This window comes from Symsagittifera roscoffensis, chromosome 1 (assembly GCF_963678635.1).
Source record: "Symsagittifera roscoffensis chromosome 1, txSymRosc1.1, whole genome shotgun sequence".
NCBI classification, from domain to species: domain Eukaryota; kingdom Metazoa; phylum Xenacoelomorpha; order Acoela; family Convolutidae; genus Symsagittifera; species Symsagittifera roscoffensis.
This window is the reverse complement of record NC_087062.1, coordinates 7755698-7771785: the sequence shown is the minus strand read 5'-3', so window position 1 is coordinate 7771785 and position 16088 is coordinate 7755698. Positions and strand designations below refer to the sequence as shown.

The 16088-nt window shown below is 35.2% G+C and overlaps 2 protein-coding genes across 2 annotated transcripts in view; one reads left to right on the top strand and one right to left on the bottom strand.

The window, feature by feature from the left end:
• Positions 1–16088, top strand: part of LOC134857157 (protein FAM228B-like) — a 132040-nt gene that overhangs the window by 18120 nt on the left and 97832 nt on the right. The gene's annotated exons all lie outside the window — the stretch shown is intronic.
• The window catches only part of LOC134857158 (cytoglobin-1-like), a 73334-nt gene that overhangs the window by 30408 nt on the left and 26838 nt on the right, over positions 1–16088 (bottom strand). Inside the window, exon 2 of the mRNA XM_063873536.1 lies at positions 8283–8511. Within this exon, the coding sequence (XP_063729606.1) occupies positions 8283–8511 (229 nt within the window). The remainder of the gene's footprint in view (positions 1–8282; positions 8512–16088) is intronic.

The window sequence follows — 16088 nt, the reverse complement described above, 5'->3', positions numbered from 1 at the left end:
AAAATTATGTTTTTGATTGTCAAATTGCCTTCTATCTTAGTTATAATTATGTAAATCTTTTTAAAGTTACCCAGACACGTTTTTTGATGCTTTTTGAATTTTTTTTACATGAAATAGTTTTCATACATGAAAATTGTATCATAAGCATTTTCTGTCGAAAATTTCAAATCATTTTTTGGACGAAGTTAGCATCCTCCCCCAAAGCCGATTGGAGGATGGGGGGGGGGGGGGGGAGGATATTAACTAGGTTTTAAGCTGACCTTATTTAGCCAATCAGAATCGAGCATTTTACATAGGGTTGGGTTTTAAACAAGTTTTTTAAATAAAAAACGTTTAAAACGTTTTAAACGTTTTAAAACGTATAAAATTCAGATTTTTAACTACTTTGTCAGAATTATACCACACATTCTTGGCTGACAAAAAACATGGAACCAATTTGAAACTTCAATTATGAAAAACTTAAATAGGCAAAACTTAGGATATAATCAGCCTCAGTACACAAACAATATCTGAAATGATGGACCGGTAACCGACAATGTTTGTTCAAGTCAAACAATTCATCCCTTGGCCAAGTGACGAGACTTCCTATTCAAACATACAATGCTTACAAACATATAGCTTGCTTCATATTGATGCAGTATGACGTAATATAAAACAATAATTAAAAACATGAATAAAAAACACCTGTTTTAAAACATGTTATAAAACATGTTTTAAAACCCCCCTGTTTTAAAACAGCCAACCCTGATTTTACATGCAGCGCTTAGCAAAATTAATGCGAAATAAATGCTGGGGTGGAGGATCTTAACTTTTTGGGGGGGGATGTTAATTTGATCCCATCTTTTAAGGACCAGAAAGCTTCAAAAGGGGCAAATCGACCAAAAAAGTTTATTAAAAATTTTTAAAACACTTAAATTTTTGTATGAATTTTCTATGATAAGCATTTTTTCCATAGACTTCATATATGAAACTGTATGACAAGCATTTTTCTTCTATGGACGTCAACCCGGGTATACAGAATTAATTTTCAGACTTAAAACGCGGCTAGGGGGGAAATTCTACGGTAGGTCACTGAGGGGGGGGGGGGGGGGGGGTATTGTACGGTTGATCCCAGCTCAATTTAAGTGATCGGATCACGCTACACGTAACAAGATCAAAGGATGGACTCCGTTTTTATGATTTTGTTTTGCTACAAGCATCCTTGTTGCGATATCTACATTAATACCGGTTACTTGACGGGGGAATTTTAATACGCTTCAGAGACCTTTTGGTGCCCTTTCTATCATTGGAGCATCTCAAAACAATCAAAACAAACTTGACGTATAACCATGACGTAGATCGTTTTTTATCAGACTTTTAAATTAGCCTTGGGGGTTATGTTGTTCATTTCAAAAAAGGGGGCGGTATTTCGACGCCGCCATGATCCATACTCTTGCTGCTTGAGGACGAGGAAATGTTTTTCAGCCCAGGAAAATAAGGGCTGAAATTGCATAAAGTTGAGGGGCAAAAGGGGTTTGAAGTGGCTCTGTGAAAAGAGTCGAACAGCTCGTATGCTGGTCATTTCCCTACCCGGTAATCTGTATTAGATAGGCCATAAAACCAACTGATAGTGTTTGGACCCTAAACACAAACATAGCAAGGCAATTTCACGACCTTTTTGACATATGTTCATTTGAAGTACTATCAAAATGAGAAGTCTAATGTTGCCCTAAAGACATGAAAATGAAGAAAATATTAGGTTTCTAGTTGTTCAACGAAATCTATATAAAAAAAGTTCCAGACAAAAAGAAAAAACACGACATACAAAATTACCATAAAATGACCATTTTGAAAGGAAAACAAATTTCAATACCAACATATTAACAAGGATAGCCGGATTGTCCTTTTTTCTGCGTGGTGTGATAAAAGGATCTGAACAAAAAAAATTTAGGCACATTCGATAGTCATAGTAAAAAAGCCAAGCTGGACCCAACAGTTTTTGAAAAAAATGACAAGAAAAACACAAAAAAAAATAATTAAAAAAGTTCAGAATTTTTTTAATTCAGAACTCGCTGTACTCGCTCAAAATTAGAAAAAAAATCAAAAAATTGCAACCGGTATTCCTCAACACTGGAAAAAATTGTTGTAAAGTTTTTAGCGTCGTTCGAATCACAACTGAAAGGGTGTTGCTTCGATATATCACACGAATCATTCCAACGATTACATGTGGCACTTGATTTTGAGTGGAAAACAAAAAGAAAAAACAAAAAAAAAACTTAAATACATCTGAATACAAGGTTCCTCAATTTTTTTCAATTAGTCGGAACAATGACGATATCGCCTCGATAAAAAACCATCCACGACAAAAAAAAACAAGAGTTTAAAACGGAAATGAGACTAAAAAACTAAATGGACTCTTCATCAACGTGAAAAATTTAACAGCAAAACGTTTTAAAATTATTAGGAAGCAAGCTCCAAAACTTCTATAACAGTATTTGAGGTTTTGGGAATTTTCTTATACATTAGCTTTTTCTTATACATAGCTTATCATAGATCTTCTTCAAACCGCAGAAACCACAATTAACTTTTAATTAATTTGAAATATTCACCAAGCTTTTGAAGATAAGCAGCTATTATCATCAAAAAAGCATGGTTAATATCAAACAAGTAGGATTAGAAAATTTAGCCTTAACTCTGAGTTTTAATGAGTACCTTACCAATGAGTACAGGGGCGGATTTAGGGGGGGAGCGGGGGGGGGCGGACGCCCCCCCCTCAGGGATTCGACCCCCTGCCGACCCAAAGGGTCCCCCCTTTGATACTTTTTAAGAAATCCATTTTTGGCCGACCGACCCTAAAAATTTTCTAAAGGCGCCTTTGGCGCCAATTTATACTAATTTTGAGGGGGGAGCGCGCGCTGAAAAAACGCAATTTTTCGGTCAAAATTTTCCAAAAAGTGCCTAAAAACGCCTTTTTTGACCTGTTTTTTCAAAATTTTGCCTGCGGCGCAAAAAATAGGGACAAAATCGTGCTTTGGGAGAGCTCGAAAAATCAATTTGGTCGACCTAAAAAAAAAAAAAAGGTCGTCAAAATTTTCGAAAATTTTTTGAAAATCCGCCCCCCCCCCCTCGAGAAAATCCTAGATCCGCCCCTGAATGAGTACATACTTTGGTGAAGAAAAAGTTAGCGTTGACCTCTAAGAGTGTGAACTTATTAGATTTTTTCATTTTTAAATTTCCTCATTTGCAAAACACTTTCATGCCATCAGTGCTTTCATATCAATTTCATGAAGTCTAACCGCATTAAAAAATTCATTTTCACGATCTCTTGATATGGTAATTTTCAGGAGCCAAATCAAACTTCAGGAAGATATTAACTGCACTCATATAGCAGGTGCAGCTTAGGTTGAGGACTTTCATATCGTATAGATTTCCCGGTCACCGTGAGAACGTCCGATGACGTAATCATTCAAAAATTAGAAAAAAAACCTCCAAACTACATCAAAAATGGAGCGGATATGCAAAGCAAAAAGCTCAATAATTAAAAGCTCTTTTCATAGCACCTGGTAAAAAAATTGGCCTTATGCATGTTTTTCGAAATTCGCAATAATTTTGTAAGCAATAAATTTCATAATCAAACCGAAAATTCAGGTGTTCGGCACATCTGGTTTTTGAAACATTGCATTGGATGTTCGCTTTTTTTCTACTGTCATTTTTCTACTGGCATTAGCAGTGCTTCTTTTCTCTATTCTATTATACATTACCAAAATTAAACCAACAGAGGCGAAGCGGAGCTCACACCATTTGCGCTACATTACAAACATGTGGCATGGCGAGTTAGCCGACAAAAAGGAGCCGGTGCTCAAAGTAAGATGATCTGCTGGAAAAGTTTTTATCTGCCAACATTTTCAAATCTCAATTCAAATTATATTCATTTTAGAAGAACCATGATGTCAAAAAGTTAATTGTCAAAACTGACCTAGCATTGGGAAAAAGTATATAAAGCGCTAATTGAGCCGACAATACTTGCCGCGAGTTGACCGTTGCTGCAAAAAAGAGGTCCTAAGAACTTGAGCATAAGCATTAAAAGCTACTATACCTGATATAATAAACCCCGAAAACTTTCAAGCCAAATAAATAATTATATTAAGAAAATTATAAAGTTAATTTATACCAAAACGGAGTTTATAATTATACAACCAAAACTTAAAAAATCGAATAGAATGGGTATTTAAAATGCAATTAAGCTTCAAATACATCGGTTTCAAAAAATTCTAACAGAAGCCTCCAGGAAGTAAATCCTGTTCCCGGGAAAAATTCAAGGACTCTTGGAAGTGTAAAAGTGTATACAGTTTTAAACAACACGAATTGTATTTTCACAATTTTTTGTAGAATCATTGCTGAGTCTCATGGTCCCATGATATCCAAAAAAGATGCAAAAGTTTTAGAATCCAATTAACCTCATCAGTATAACTTTGCAAATAAATTTTATTATCTGTACGCAGGAGCGAACCTAGGAATTTCTCGAGGGGGGCGGATTTTCAAAAAAAATTTGAAAATCTTGTCGACCTTTTTTTTAGTGTCGACCCAATTGATTTTCTGAGCTCTCCCTCGCAAACCACTATTTAAAAACTCTAATTTGACAACATTTTGTGGGCCGCAGGCAGATTTTTGAAAAAAAGGTGTTTTTAGGCACTTTTTGGAAAATGTCGACCAAAAAATTGCGTTTTTTCGGCGGGCGCTCACCACTCACAATAAGGATAGATTAGCGCCAAAGGCGCCTTTAGAAAAATTTTAAGGTCAGTCAGCCAACAAAAAAGATATCTCAAAATAGTACAAAGGGGGACCCTTTGGGTCGGCAGGGGTCGAATTCCTGAGGGAGGGGGGCGTCCCCCCCGCAAATCCGCAACTGCCTGTACGTATGTTTTGCAATTTCGAAATTTTACTCTTTTAACCGCATTATTTTTTAAATTCATCCTTACAGCAATCAAAATAAATCTTCACAGTTTTGAAGCTCGTTTGTAGTTCCCATTTAAAAAAAAAGTGACGGATTATTTGTGCTCGAGGTGTTTTTTTCTCCAGTCGAAATTTCAACTTTTTAATTAGCAGTTTTTGACGGATTTTTTTAATCAATCGAAATGTATTGTTGTCCTGAGCTCAAACTTAAAAAGATATTTCAGCTGAGATCTTTTTGTAGAGATATGGGGGTTTTAAATTTACCAATGTGGCTATTTTGGTACAAATAACGCGCGATGTATCTATAAAGCGTATTTCGTTCAATTCACTCGTAATTTGAATTTTTTTAGTTTATTTGAAAAATTAAAATGTAGTCGGAACATTCAGAGCTTTACCAGCTGTCTTGTTTACTCTCTGTATTTGCACTCGTTTCTCATAGTTTTTACTAAACATTATGAGTCTAAAAATTGCGCGTTGGAGTTCGATAAAATTTTGTAGCCTGATTGCTCAGTTTCATTTTCTCATGAATTTCAAATCAGATCGAAAGGAACTAGTACATCAAAATATTTTTTCATTAGCTGATTTTATTTTTTGCTGGCTTTCACAGAAAGAAACCGAATCTTCATACTCAGACTAAATTTCTTTTTTCAGACTAATTTTTTTTCTTTCAGACTAATTTTAACTATGGAAAAATTGTTTTTAAAAGTAATTATTTATAGTAAACCGCATTTAATAAAGTGAACGGTTGCAAAATGGTTGCTTTTTTCTACTTTTTGCACCTGCACTTCGTTTCTCTAATTAAGCATGACAAAACAAACAAAATTTCATTAGTCTTAAGCAACGCGTTCAAGTTTGACAAAAAAGTGTAACCTAATTGCTTACTTTCATTAATGACATAAATTTTTAAAACCGCATTTAGCTAAACTTATTAGATTATTTGTTTAAGTAAGTTCGCATTAGCTGTTAGCTTTTTTATACAAATTTTTGAGCAACAACGGAATTTTTGTTTATGCTCGGTGGCCATTGTTTTTTGTTTCTCATACGAATTTTGGCAACCGAACGAATAATTTTTGAAGAGAAATTTTCAACTTTTGCTGAAAATAATTGTGCTTAAAAGTAAAATATTTTCCCTCTGTAATCATTTTTCCAATTTTTGGGCTTTTACAACGGCAAAACTAGCCAAAAAATGTCGACCTCATTCAAGCGCTTCTCATCCAAGAATTTAATTATGATGTTCAACGCTTAAGGGCAATTTTTTTAGTGGCGTAAGTTCAAAGTTTTTTCCCAGCATATTTAAAGCAATCTAAGTTGTCCTATTTCCCAAAACTATTCCAATTATAGACATTATAGCTCTTAATTTCTTGCTAATAGCCGTCGTAGGCGGCGAAACAAACATTTAAAATTTAATTAGAAAAAAAAAACGGAAGCTAAAGTTTATGCTTTGATCCGAGCAGTTTTGTTTTCCGTATGTTATGATTATCTAAATAGATATAATTGACACTTCGATTTTCAAAATTTTCAGCCGTACTTGGCAATTTACACCTAATACGGGGCAAAAAAATTAGTATAAATTAACCAGTTGAAGTATAAACCAACCGAATATGCTCAGGTTTTATACACCAGTCAAAATATTACGTCGTATGATTGAAAAATGCATAATTTGCTTCACTGCTACATAAATGTTAAATGACAATTTTTTAACAAAAACGTATTTTCGGCTGCTTTTATGATAGCTCGTTTGTACTTCAGCTGGTTCATAGACCACCAAAAAAACGATTTTATTGTTAAAATTTTCCCAAAAACACCTAAAATGTCAATTTGGCCTGCTTGTATAAATTAAATTTTGCCTTTAATGCAGAAAAGTTTGGCAAAGCAAGGTCACGATAGGGTTTCTTTGTTTTAAGATAGCGCTGAAAGTCCATTTGGTTGGCCTCAGGGGCGAATCTAGGGACGTCCCCTTCCTCCTTCAAAGATTCGACTCCCTGTCGACCCAAATGGTTTCCCCTTTGGTACTCTTTAAGACATCCATTTTTGGCTGACGACCCTAAAAATTTCTTCGGCGCCATTATATACTAAACTTGATGGGGAACGCGGACCAAAAAACCGCGGTTTTTTACTCAACATTTTATAAAAAGTGCCCAAAAACGGCTTTTTTGACTTGTTTTTTGAAACCTTGAATGCGGCGCAAACATTTTTGGGAAATTACGGTATGGTAGTGTTCTGTGAGTGCTCGGAAACACAATTTAGTCGACTTAAAAAATCGACAAAATCCCCCCCCCCCCCCCCCCCGAGAAAATCCCAGATCCGCCCCTGGTTGCTCTGCATCTACTTGAAAGTTTAGTCGAACTAAAAATCAGCCGTAATAACCCCAACGTTATAAACGTTATGAGGAGCGACGAAAATCGTTTTTATGAAGGTTTAATAATGCATCATTCCTTTTCCAGAGCGCCATCGCCGCACGAAAGTTTGGGGCGAATATTACAATAATTCAGGTTACGTTCTGCATGTTTAACTATTGTCAGATACTGTTGAAATGGTGACGTAGCATAGCGTATACATTCCATATCTACATTTTTCTGTAGTGCCCATAACAACGCCTACTTTTTGAGTTTTCGTTTCGGTCGAGCTCTAACTTTAAAAACGTTATAGGTAAAAAAAGAGCGACTTGGTTGGCTAAATTACCAAAAAGTTTACGTTGAACTAGAAATATTGCCACCGCTTTTTTCTAAACACGGCAGATCTTTGTTTTGAATCACCTAAAGGGATGGCACATTTAATGCTTTTTCAGCATCCAAATCTTCGACCCACGATCACGACTGAAAGAATTGTAAGGACATCCCCAAAAAACTTTATTTAAAAAATCTTAAATAGCTTTAAATTATTCCATTCTACGATTTGGTGGAATATAAGCCAGCCGAAGTATAAACCAGCCAAAGTATCAACTAGCCGAAAACACGTAAGTGTTATATTATAGTTATGTAACAATTATGTAACAGTTTCGAAAGTTATGCAAATTAATTCATATGATGTAACTTTTCGGCTGGCTCATATACTCCGCGCTTTTTTGGTTGTTTTACACTTCGGCGGTTTTTTTTTACTCTCTACGATTGAAATCATCCCTCCTCATTTGGTGAAAAGGTTGGAGGCATGAAATTACCTAATTTACAAAAACAATTTTGGTCATCATTTGAGCCAATGGTTGAAATTTTATTGTTTCTGAACAAACAAGGGATCTGCTTGACAACCCCCCCCCCCCATTGTATCTACTAAAGAATGTCCCCCTTTCTTGAAAGGGGGGAGATTGTTAAGTAGATCCCAAACAAGTTCAACGATTGAAGATTGCAACTGACCTGTAGCAACTCGATCGTGACATGTCTGTTGAAGTGTCTCTTCCCAGTGTCCACAATGAGGGCGTCCATGACGGCCTTGTTATGGACACTCTTTACCACTTGGTCCAACATGTTGATCACGTGGATGTTGTGGGCTCGCAGAAGGAGGTTGTTGCGAAACGCCTCGGCCGAAGAGAGGTCTCGAAATTGGGGGAAGTACTGCTTGCTCAGGGGCGACCGGTCGAACATCCTAGAAAAAGCGAGAACATTTTAAAAATCAATGTCAAATTTTTGACAATATCGTATCGGTGAACTATCGGTGACAATATCGGTGACAATGTCATCTTAATAGGCCACTCAATAACAGCTTTTTAGATTTCTTAGATTATTTTGATTTACTACCCCCCCCCCCCCTATGGTATCTGTTAATGAATCTCCAACCTTCTAAATAAATAAATAAAAATAGTAAGTTTGCCACAGAGCTTTCTATTGAGAATTCTATTTTGCTGGATTGTGATAGGTTCTACTTAAATAAAAAAAACTCTACTTAAACTACTTAAAGTAAAGTACTTAACGATCAGGCCCCAAAGGATTCTGATAGCAGCAGAATTTAGCAGAATTGGCAGAATTTGGCTTATAGAGCAGAAAATTTTATAGAGCAGCGGATAGAGCAGAACTTCAATCATACGGCAGACTTTGTTGATTTTGCTAAAAAATCGTTTCAAAATGATAAAATGAAAGCTGCAATTCTATTTCTCGGAAATACCAATTGCCCATCTATGCTGTACCCGACTAATTTTTTTTTTAAACTAGCTCTCGTTCTCAGAAACACACAAAATGAACCTATCTGCGACTCTACTTTTTTTTACTATTTTGCTTCCTGAAAGTGCTTCCTGAAAGTGACCAAAGAATTGCCACCCATATAAATAAAAGCTGTAAATTAGCACTGGATCATTGTGCTAATTTACTGCTTTTGTTTATGGGGTGGCAATTCTTTAGTAAATACCATGGGCAGGATTGTTAAGCAGATCTTCAAAAAACATATTGTCAACAACTTGGCATCGTGAGATTAAGTATTTTTAGAGTACATTTATACTGCCTCCCGGATAAATTTTTGAGAACAGCTGCTGTAACCAATACCATGAGAGGCAGTAGCGTCCGGAAGGAGGGCAATCAATTTAGTCAACAAGTAGTCTCCACATTAGCAATTATTGTTCGAGTTGGTTATTCTTGGAATGTCTTTTTTCACCCAGTTTCAGTAGGTTTGTCAGAAATCAAGATTTTTCTATTCTCATTCCTCTTCGAAATTGGCAATAAATGGGACGAAAACATAATATTTCGAATGGCCCATTCAAAATTAGATACAAACAAGTATAGACGAAAATTATCCTTGTTTGTATCTAGTTTTGGATGCCCCATTCAAAGTATTGTGTTTTTGTTCCCATTTATTGCCAACTTCGGAAAGGGATGAGAATAGAAAAACTTGATTGCTGACAAACCTACTGAAACTGAGTGAAAAAAACCATTCAAAGAACAACCAACTTGAGTTGCACAGAATCTTTTGACCATAGTCTATAAAAAACTACAAAACAAGTTTTTTTTCAAATTGTGTAGTTTGTTCTGCGCAGGATAACAAAAGATCTGACGCAAATCTATCTTTTAGGCATATTCGACAGTCATAGTAATATAAGCAAAATGTTCAAAAACATTTTTTGTGGAAAAATGGCTAGAAAAGCAAAAACAATCAACAAAGAATCAAAATTTGTTTTTCCAAATTATTTTGCAGACAAACTATGATTTTTTGCGAAATATTTGGTTCCCAAAATAAAACTGAAAAAAAAAGTCAAAAAAACTTAATTTGCTTAAGAATAAGTTTCCAGGGTTTAAATTAACCATAATTAGGCTGTTGTAAGCCTGCGCGCACGCTTTATTTGATCAAAATTGAAACATAAATCAAAAATTTCAAACCAGTTTTTCTCAATGCTGAATTTTTTTGGAAATTTTTTTTAATGTCGCACAAATCACGACTGAGAGGGTTGAGAGATATATCACTCGGCAAATTCCGATTATTTTTGGGTTACTTGATTTTACGCGGAAAACAAAAAAAAGAAAAAAACTGATAACACTAATGATTACAAAGTTAATCCACATTTTTCAATTGGTCGGAACAAAAGGCAAAATTTGGGGAAATTTTATTTAAAACAACAGGCTTTATTGATAGTAAGAAAATTAAATGCATATTACAAAGCTCATACCAACTTAATGAAATTTGAGAAAAATATATGCAAGGATAGCCAGTAGCAGATTCCCCCTTTTACTTTTTGAGATATCCATTTTTGGCTGAACGGCCTTAAAATTCTTCTATTGGCGCCATTGGTGCCAAAGTATACTGATTTTGAGGGGGAGCGCGCGCCGAAAAAACGCAATTTTTTGATCAAATATTTCCAAAAAGTGCCTAAAAACTTGCCTGAGGGGCAGAAAATTTGGTCAATATGCGGTCATTATAGTGATTTGAGAGAGCTCAAAAAATCAATTTGGTCGACCCAAAAAAAGTTTGAAAATCCGCCCCAAGAGAAGTTCTTAGATCTGCGCTTAGATATAGCTGAAATTCGTCAAAGTTAATTGAATATCGGTGACAAGCCAGCAATCGAAGGGCCAACAAACCGACAACAAATTTTGTTACGCAACATAACAACAGATTCTTATACAATTCTTATGCAATTTACGTTATTCTGAAGCATTTTCCGTTTCAAGATATGGCGCTTTGTTAAGCACCCGCCTGAATATCACTTAGCTGGATAAGTGACTCCCTTATACGAATCAATTCCTATCTAAGATCGCAAAATTAATAGAAATTTCTTTACGATGTATGTTTTATAAACTCACACTTAAGGTGAATAAATCTAAACTAAAAACTCAAAAAAGAGATAAAAATCCATTTTTTTGCAAAATCGCTTCTATAAAAATGAAGTCTGAAATTTTTTTAAAACTCCGTTGCCAGCGCATAATTTTTATTTGAGGGTTTTAGTTTGAATTGACACACCCGTTTAAAATCACTGTTCTCTAATTACATGCGGTCACAAACTTAACCTTCATCAATAATATATCGATTCCGCATTCATTCCTTAGAGGTCTCTCTAGGTTTCAATTGTTACCGAAGTAAGCTACTGCATAATGCCAACAACTAGAATAACCTCAAATTACCCCAGAAAAATCTAATATTACCTTTTTTAACCAGGAAGCTACAGAGAAATAGAAGCGGCGTCATCGCCCCTCTGAAAAGTGCTTGTCCGCCCCAAGAGAATTTAGCATCCCAAAATAATTGAATTAATCAGTCACGAGTTTAAGATGAAGGAGGAATTATTAAATAACGGACTCCAATTACAAAAAATCTTGATTAAAGTCTGGGTCAAATGTCACGCCAATGCTGAATGGAATAATTCAAAGACTTAAGAAGTAGTCGTGATCTGTAGTTGAAACTGGCTGCGGTAAAAACACAATAATATGGAATCATAAGAACCAATTAAAAATAAAATACTCATCTCAAGAAAGGAAGTTGTCATGTAATTATTCAAAAGTGTTTTTGACATCATTTCATTTTTGATGCAAAAATTGCTATGATGCCGTCGACATCTTTTTAGTCGCGCCAGTTTTAAATATCGCTACTTGTTAAAAAACTTAAGAATACTTCAAGTTTAAACGTGGATTCAGATTGTTAGAAGAAAGCAATCTTCAAAAAAGGAAACTGCCATGACATTTGAAAAATTAATTGAAACCTAACTTGCTCAATTTGAAGCAGACAATTCACAGGTTGAATGAAAAATTAAGATAATTTAGTCCTCCTAGTTCGATTATTTTTCAAAAAAATGATTTCAGGAAAAATTGTATCGGCATGGAAAAATTTGCATTTTGTTCCGACTTTGGAAGAAAGTAAGGAATATGTATGCTCGCGGTGTTTTTTTCAGACCAGTTCTAAAATAAAAATATTTCCCTTGGGCGATTGATCCATGGATCTTGGTTGTCACAGAAGGAGCGAGCTCACCACTAGACTATCCTGACTCAAGAAAACTGTCTAACTCTCACAAAAAGACTAACGCCCATTTTTTTTACGCGTCGCGAATTATCCCGCACCACAAAATCGTTCCAATTTCAATTGAGGCAGGCTAATTGGTCTTATCAATTCCATACTCGATTCATAATATTCAGCTCAAAATTTGAAGTTTGTCAAAATTTCATTCACCAACAACTATTCGAGACCAGTTTATGGACAGTCGGAACATTCAGGGCTTTGCCCTGATACGAGCAGTCTTATGGATTTATATGGCGTCCAAACACACATATAGAACACATGATGATAATAAATTATTTTTAGGAAATTTAGGAGACCAAAACATACAAATTAAGATGTCAGTAATTAACTTTTGGAGCTGTAAATTTTGTTTTTCCCGTTTTAATTATTTTTCGTTATTACTTTTTCAAAAAAATATATATCAATTCTTACACTGTTTTGTAAGAATAAATGTGAACCTTCAGGTAATCTTCATTGAAAATTTCATTGCAAACGGCTCTAAGTGTTATAATGTGTTATCAACTTGTCACTCTGAAAACCTCAACAAGAAATGCTGCTATTATCCGCTGCTTAGGATTTAATCGAACACAATCAAACCTCAATCCAATCAAAACCAAATAAAATGTCAGTTTGTATCAGATAAAACCTTGAAGTTACCGACTGCTTTTTTAAATCGTGATGAAATTTTTGAACAAGAAAAGGAAATTTTGATTTTTTCAACCCCTACATTAAAAAAAAAACACAAATAAAAAATCTTTGGTCAAAACACTGAATTCAAAGTTGCTAATCGAAAAGTTGAAACTTGTCTAGAGAAGAAAGATCGTCTTATTATTTGTTTGTGGTTTCCACAAGTGTTCCGGATTCCACAAATACGGTTGCGGATTCCGCAAAATCGCCTATTTTTAGAGCGATTTTAAGCGGTACAGTGTTTTAGGTATTTGTTTATGGAATCCAAAACAACGAAGAAGATTTGAGAGAGCTCAGAAAATAAATTTGGTCGACCTAAAAAAGTTTGAAAATCCACCCAAGAGAAGTTCTTAGATCTGCGCCTAAATATAGCTGAAATTCGTCAAAGTTAATTGAAAATCGGTGACAAACCAGCAATCGAAGGGCCAAAAAACCGACAACTAATTTTGTTACGCAACATAACAACAGATTCTCACTGTTGCTAAGCAATTGCTACGCAATTCTTATGCAATTTACGTAATTCTGATGTATTTTTCCGTTTCAAGATATGGCGCTTTGTTGAGCACCCGCCTGAATATCACATAGCTGGATAAGTGACTCCCTTATACGAATCAATTCCTATCTAAGATCGCAAAATTAATAGAAATTTCTTTACGATGTATGTTGTATAAACTCACACTTTAGGTGAATAAACCTAAACTAAAAACTCAAAAAAAAAGAGAAAAAAAATTCATTTTTTTGTGAAATATTTTCAAATCGTGATGAAATTTTCGAACAAAAAAGGCAAATTTTGACTTTTTCAACCCCTACATTATTAAAAAAAACACAAATAAAATATCTTTGGTCAAACCACTTTGGTCAAAGTTGCTGATCGAAAAGTTGAAATTTGTCTAGAGGAGAAAGATCGTCTTATTATTTGTTTGTGGATTCCACAAGTGTTCCGGATTCCACAAATACGGTTGCGGATTCCGCAAAATCGACTATTTTTGGAGCGATTTTAGGCGGTACAGTGTTTTAGGTATTTGTTTATGGAATCCAAAAAAGTAGCAAACTTGCGGATTCCGCGACAAATCTGATTATGGCCTGTTGCCGAATCCGCTTACAATGCACAGAATGCAAAATTTGGCCTCGTAATGGTCTAGGGCAAATATCTGATAAGCCAAACATCGGCTGTCAAACAACCGAGCTTATGTAATAATAAAGTAATAAAATAACGTTAAAATTTTGAACACAAAACTTAATTAAATTAGCCGATTTCAAGTGAGTCGACTCTCGGTTAAAACTCGCAGGTCGTCGAAGGCTGGCAGCGATAAGCAGCGCTAAGTTTTATATAGAGCCCCCCTCTGTTCGCAAGCTTGCAACACAGTGGTCAGTATTAACTGGGCCACTATAGCACTTTTTAACTGATGTTTGCCATAGTAAAACTGTTTTTCGGATTCGGATGTTGGACACATCGGATGTTTGAACGGTACCCATTTCGAACAAAAAATATTCTGTCACTTTCTTTGAAAATACCTCGCTATCTGAATCAAGAACTAGATTTAAGAAATTAGCATTTGTAATATAAACATGAAACAAAAATGTCTGTTTACTGTGCAAGTATGACAATATATTTTGACCACGGATATATTCAAACAAACGAAAAAAAATACGTCGGCGTTTTCCAAAAAAAAAAGAACTTTAAAAAATTTTCCAAACTGTTAATCAGAGGTAATATTTTGTAGATACTTAAGATCTACATCAAAAGATCTACATCAAAAGATTTGTTGTAGCCTTCAAGCAATCATCAACACTCTCTTTAAAATGGCAAGAGACGAATCACCTCAACCTAAACATAGCATAGATTTGAAACAACAAAACATAGCTCATGTATAAACAAATAATTGCAATACCTTTCATACCAATTTATAATTCCTATTTTCAGCGGACCCAAATTGATCCAAAGGCGCTTTGGCATCAATCACTATAATCTAATTTCACGGAGGGAGCACGCACCGAAACAAACACCGTTTATGATACATTTATCAAATAATAGTTCTTCCTGTCTTCCTACGGGGCGGGGGGGGGGGGGGGACAGGCGTTCGTTAACTGAAAAGCTTGAAAAAGTTAGAACACAAGCTGAAATGACCCATTTTGAGCCTTTTTTATTTAACTTTCCTGCTAAGTGAACCACTACGTCACAAAGTTTTTTCTACAGCAAGGGTACAGAAAAAATGCTTAAACATGAACTAGTCTGATATTTTTCCTGGGCGAGTTTATTAGGCTAATTTGGTTCAAATTCCATTTTTAGCTGTCTTATAATCGGAACTTTGAAGCTCCGTGGATCAGAGACGACGCATAGACGGGTTCAGAGAAGAAAATTTGCAGATGCTTTTTCAGTTTAGGCATATTAACAATATTTTGTTTTCGGGAGGTTTGAATCAGACGTTTAGCATTAATGTCGTACAAAATATTGAACAGAATTGATAAATAGAGGGATCCGGGTCGAGATGCTCACTTTATGTTTCTACTGTCAAAGTCGAGCACATGTCAGTGCTCGACCAAAAAAGAATTGTCGAGACAGGGGTTTCAGTCGAGCACAAAATCGAAACTTGCTGATTGTCCCGCGGTAATCAAAAAATTGGATGAAAAATAGCTCAAAAATAGTTCATCTCTACAAAACAACTAAATTGCCAATGGCTCAAATCATTTCAATCACAAAGCAAAAACATCACAAGATGTTACTCGAAAAGTATAAACTATAGCGTTTAAATTTGGATAACTTATGTTGTTTAAAAGTCGAAATATACTCGAATTCAGTCGAGCACGGTCAAAACATATTTTGCTTGGGTCGAGCAAGCTCGAGCACATTTTTCTGGGTCAAGCACAGTCGAAACATACCAAATTTCGGTCGTGACGGTCGAAACATAAAATGAGCACCGCGACCCGGGGATAATTGATTCTACAACCAGTTTTCCTATCAAATGAATTGTTTTTAATTTTTTATGGGTTCAAGAAATTCCTACTTTTGCCGTTATATTCTATTTTGTTTTCAAATAACCAAATTGAGTCAGAAAACTCAAATCGTGTTC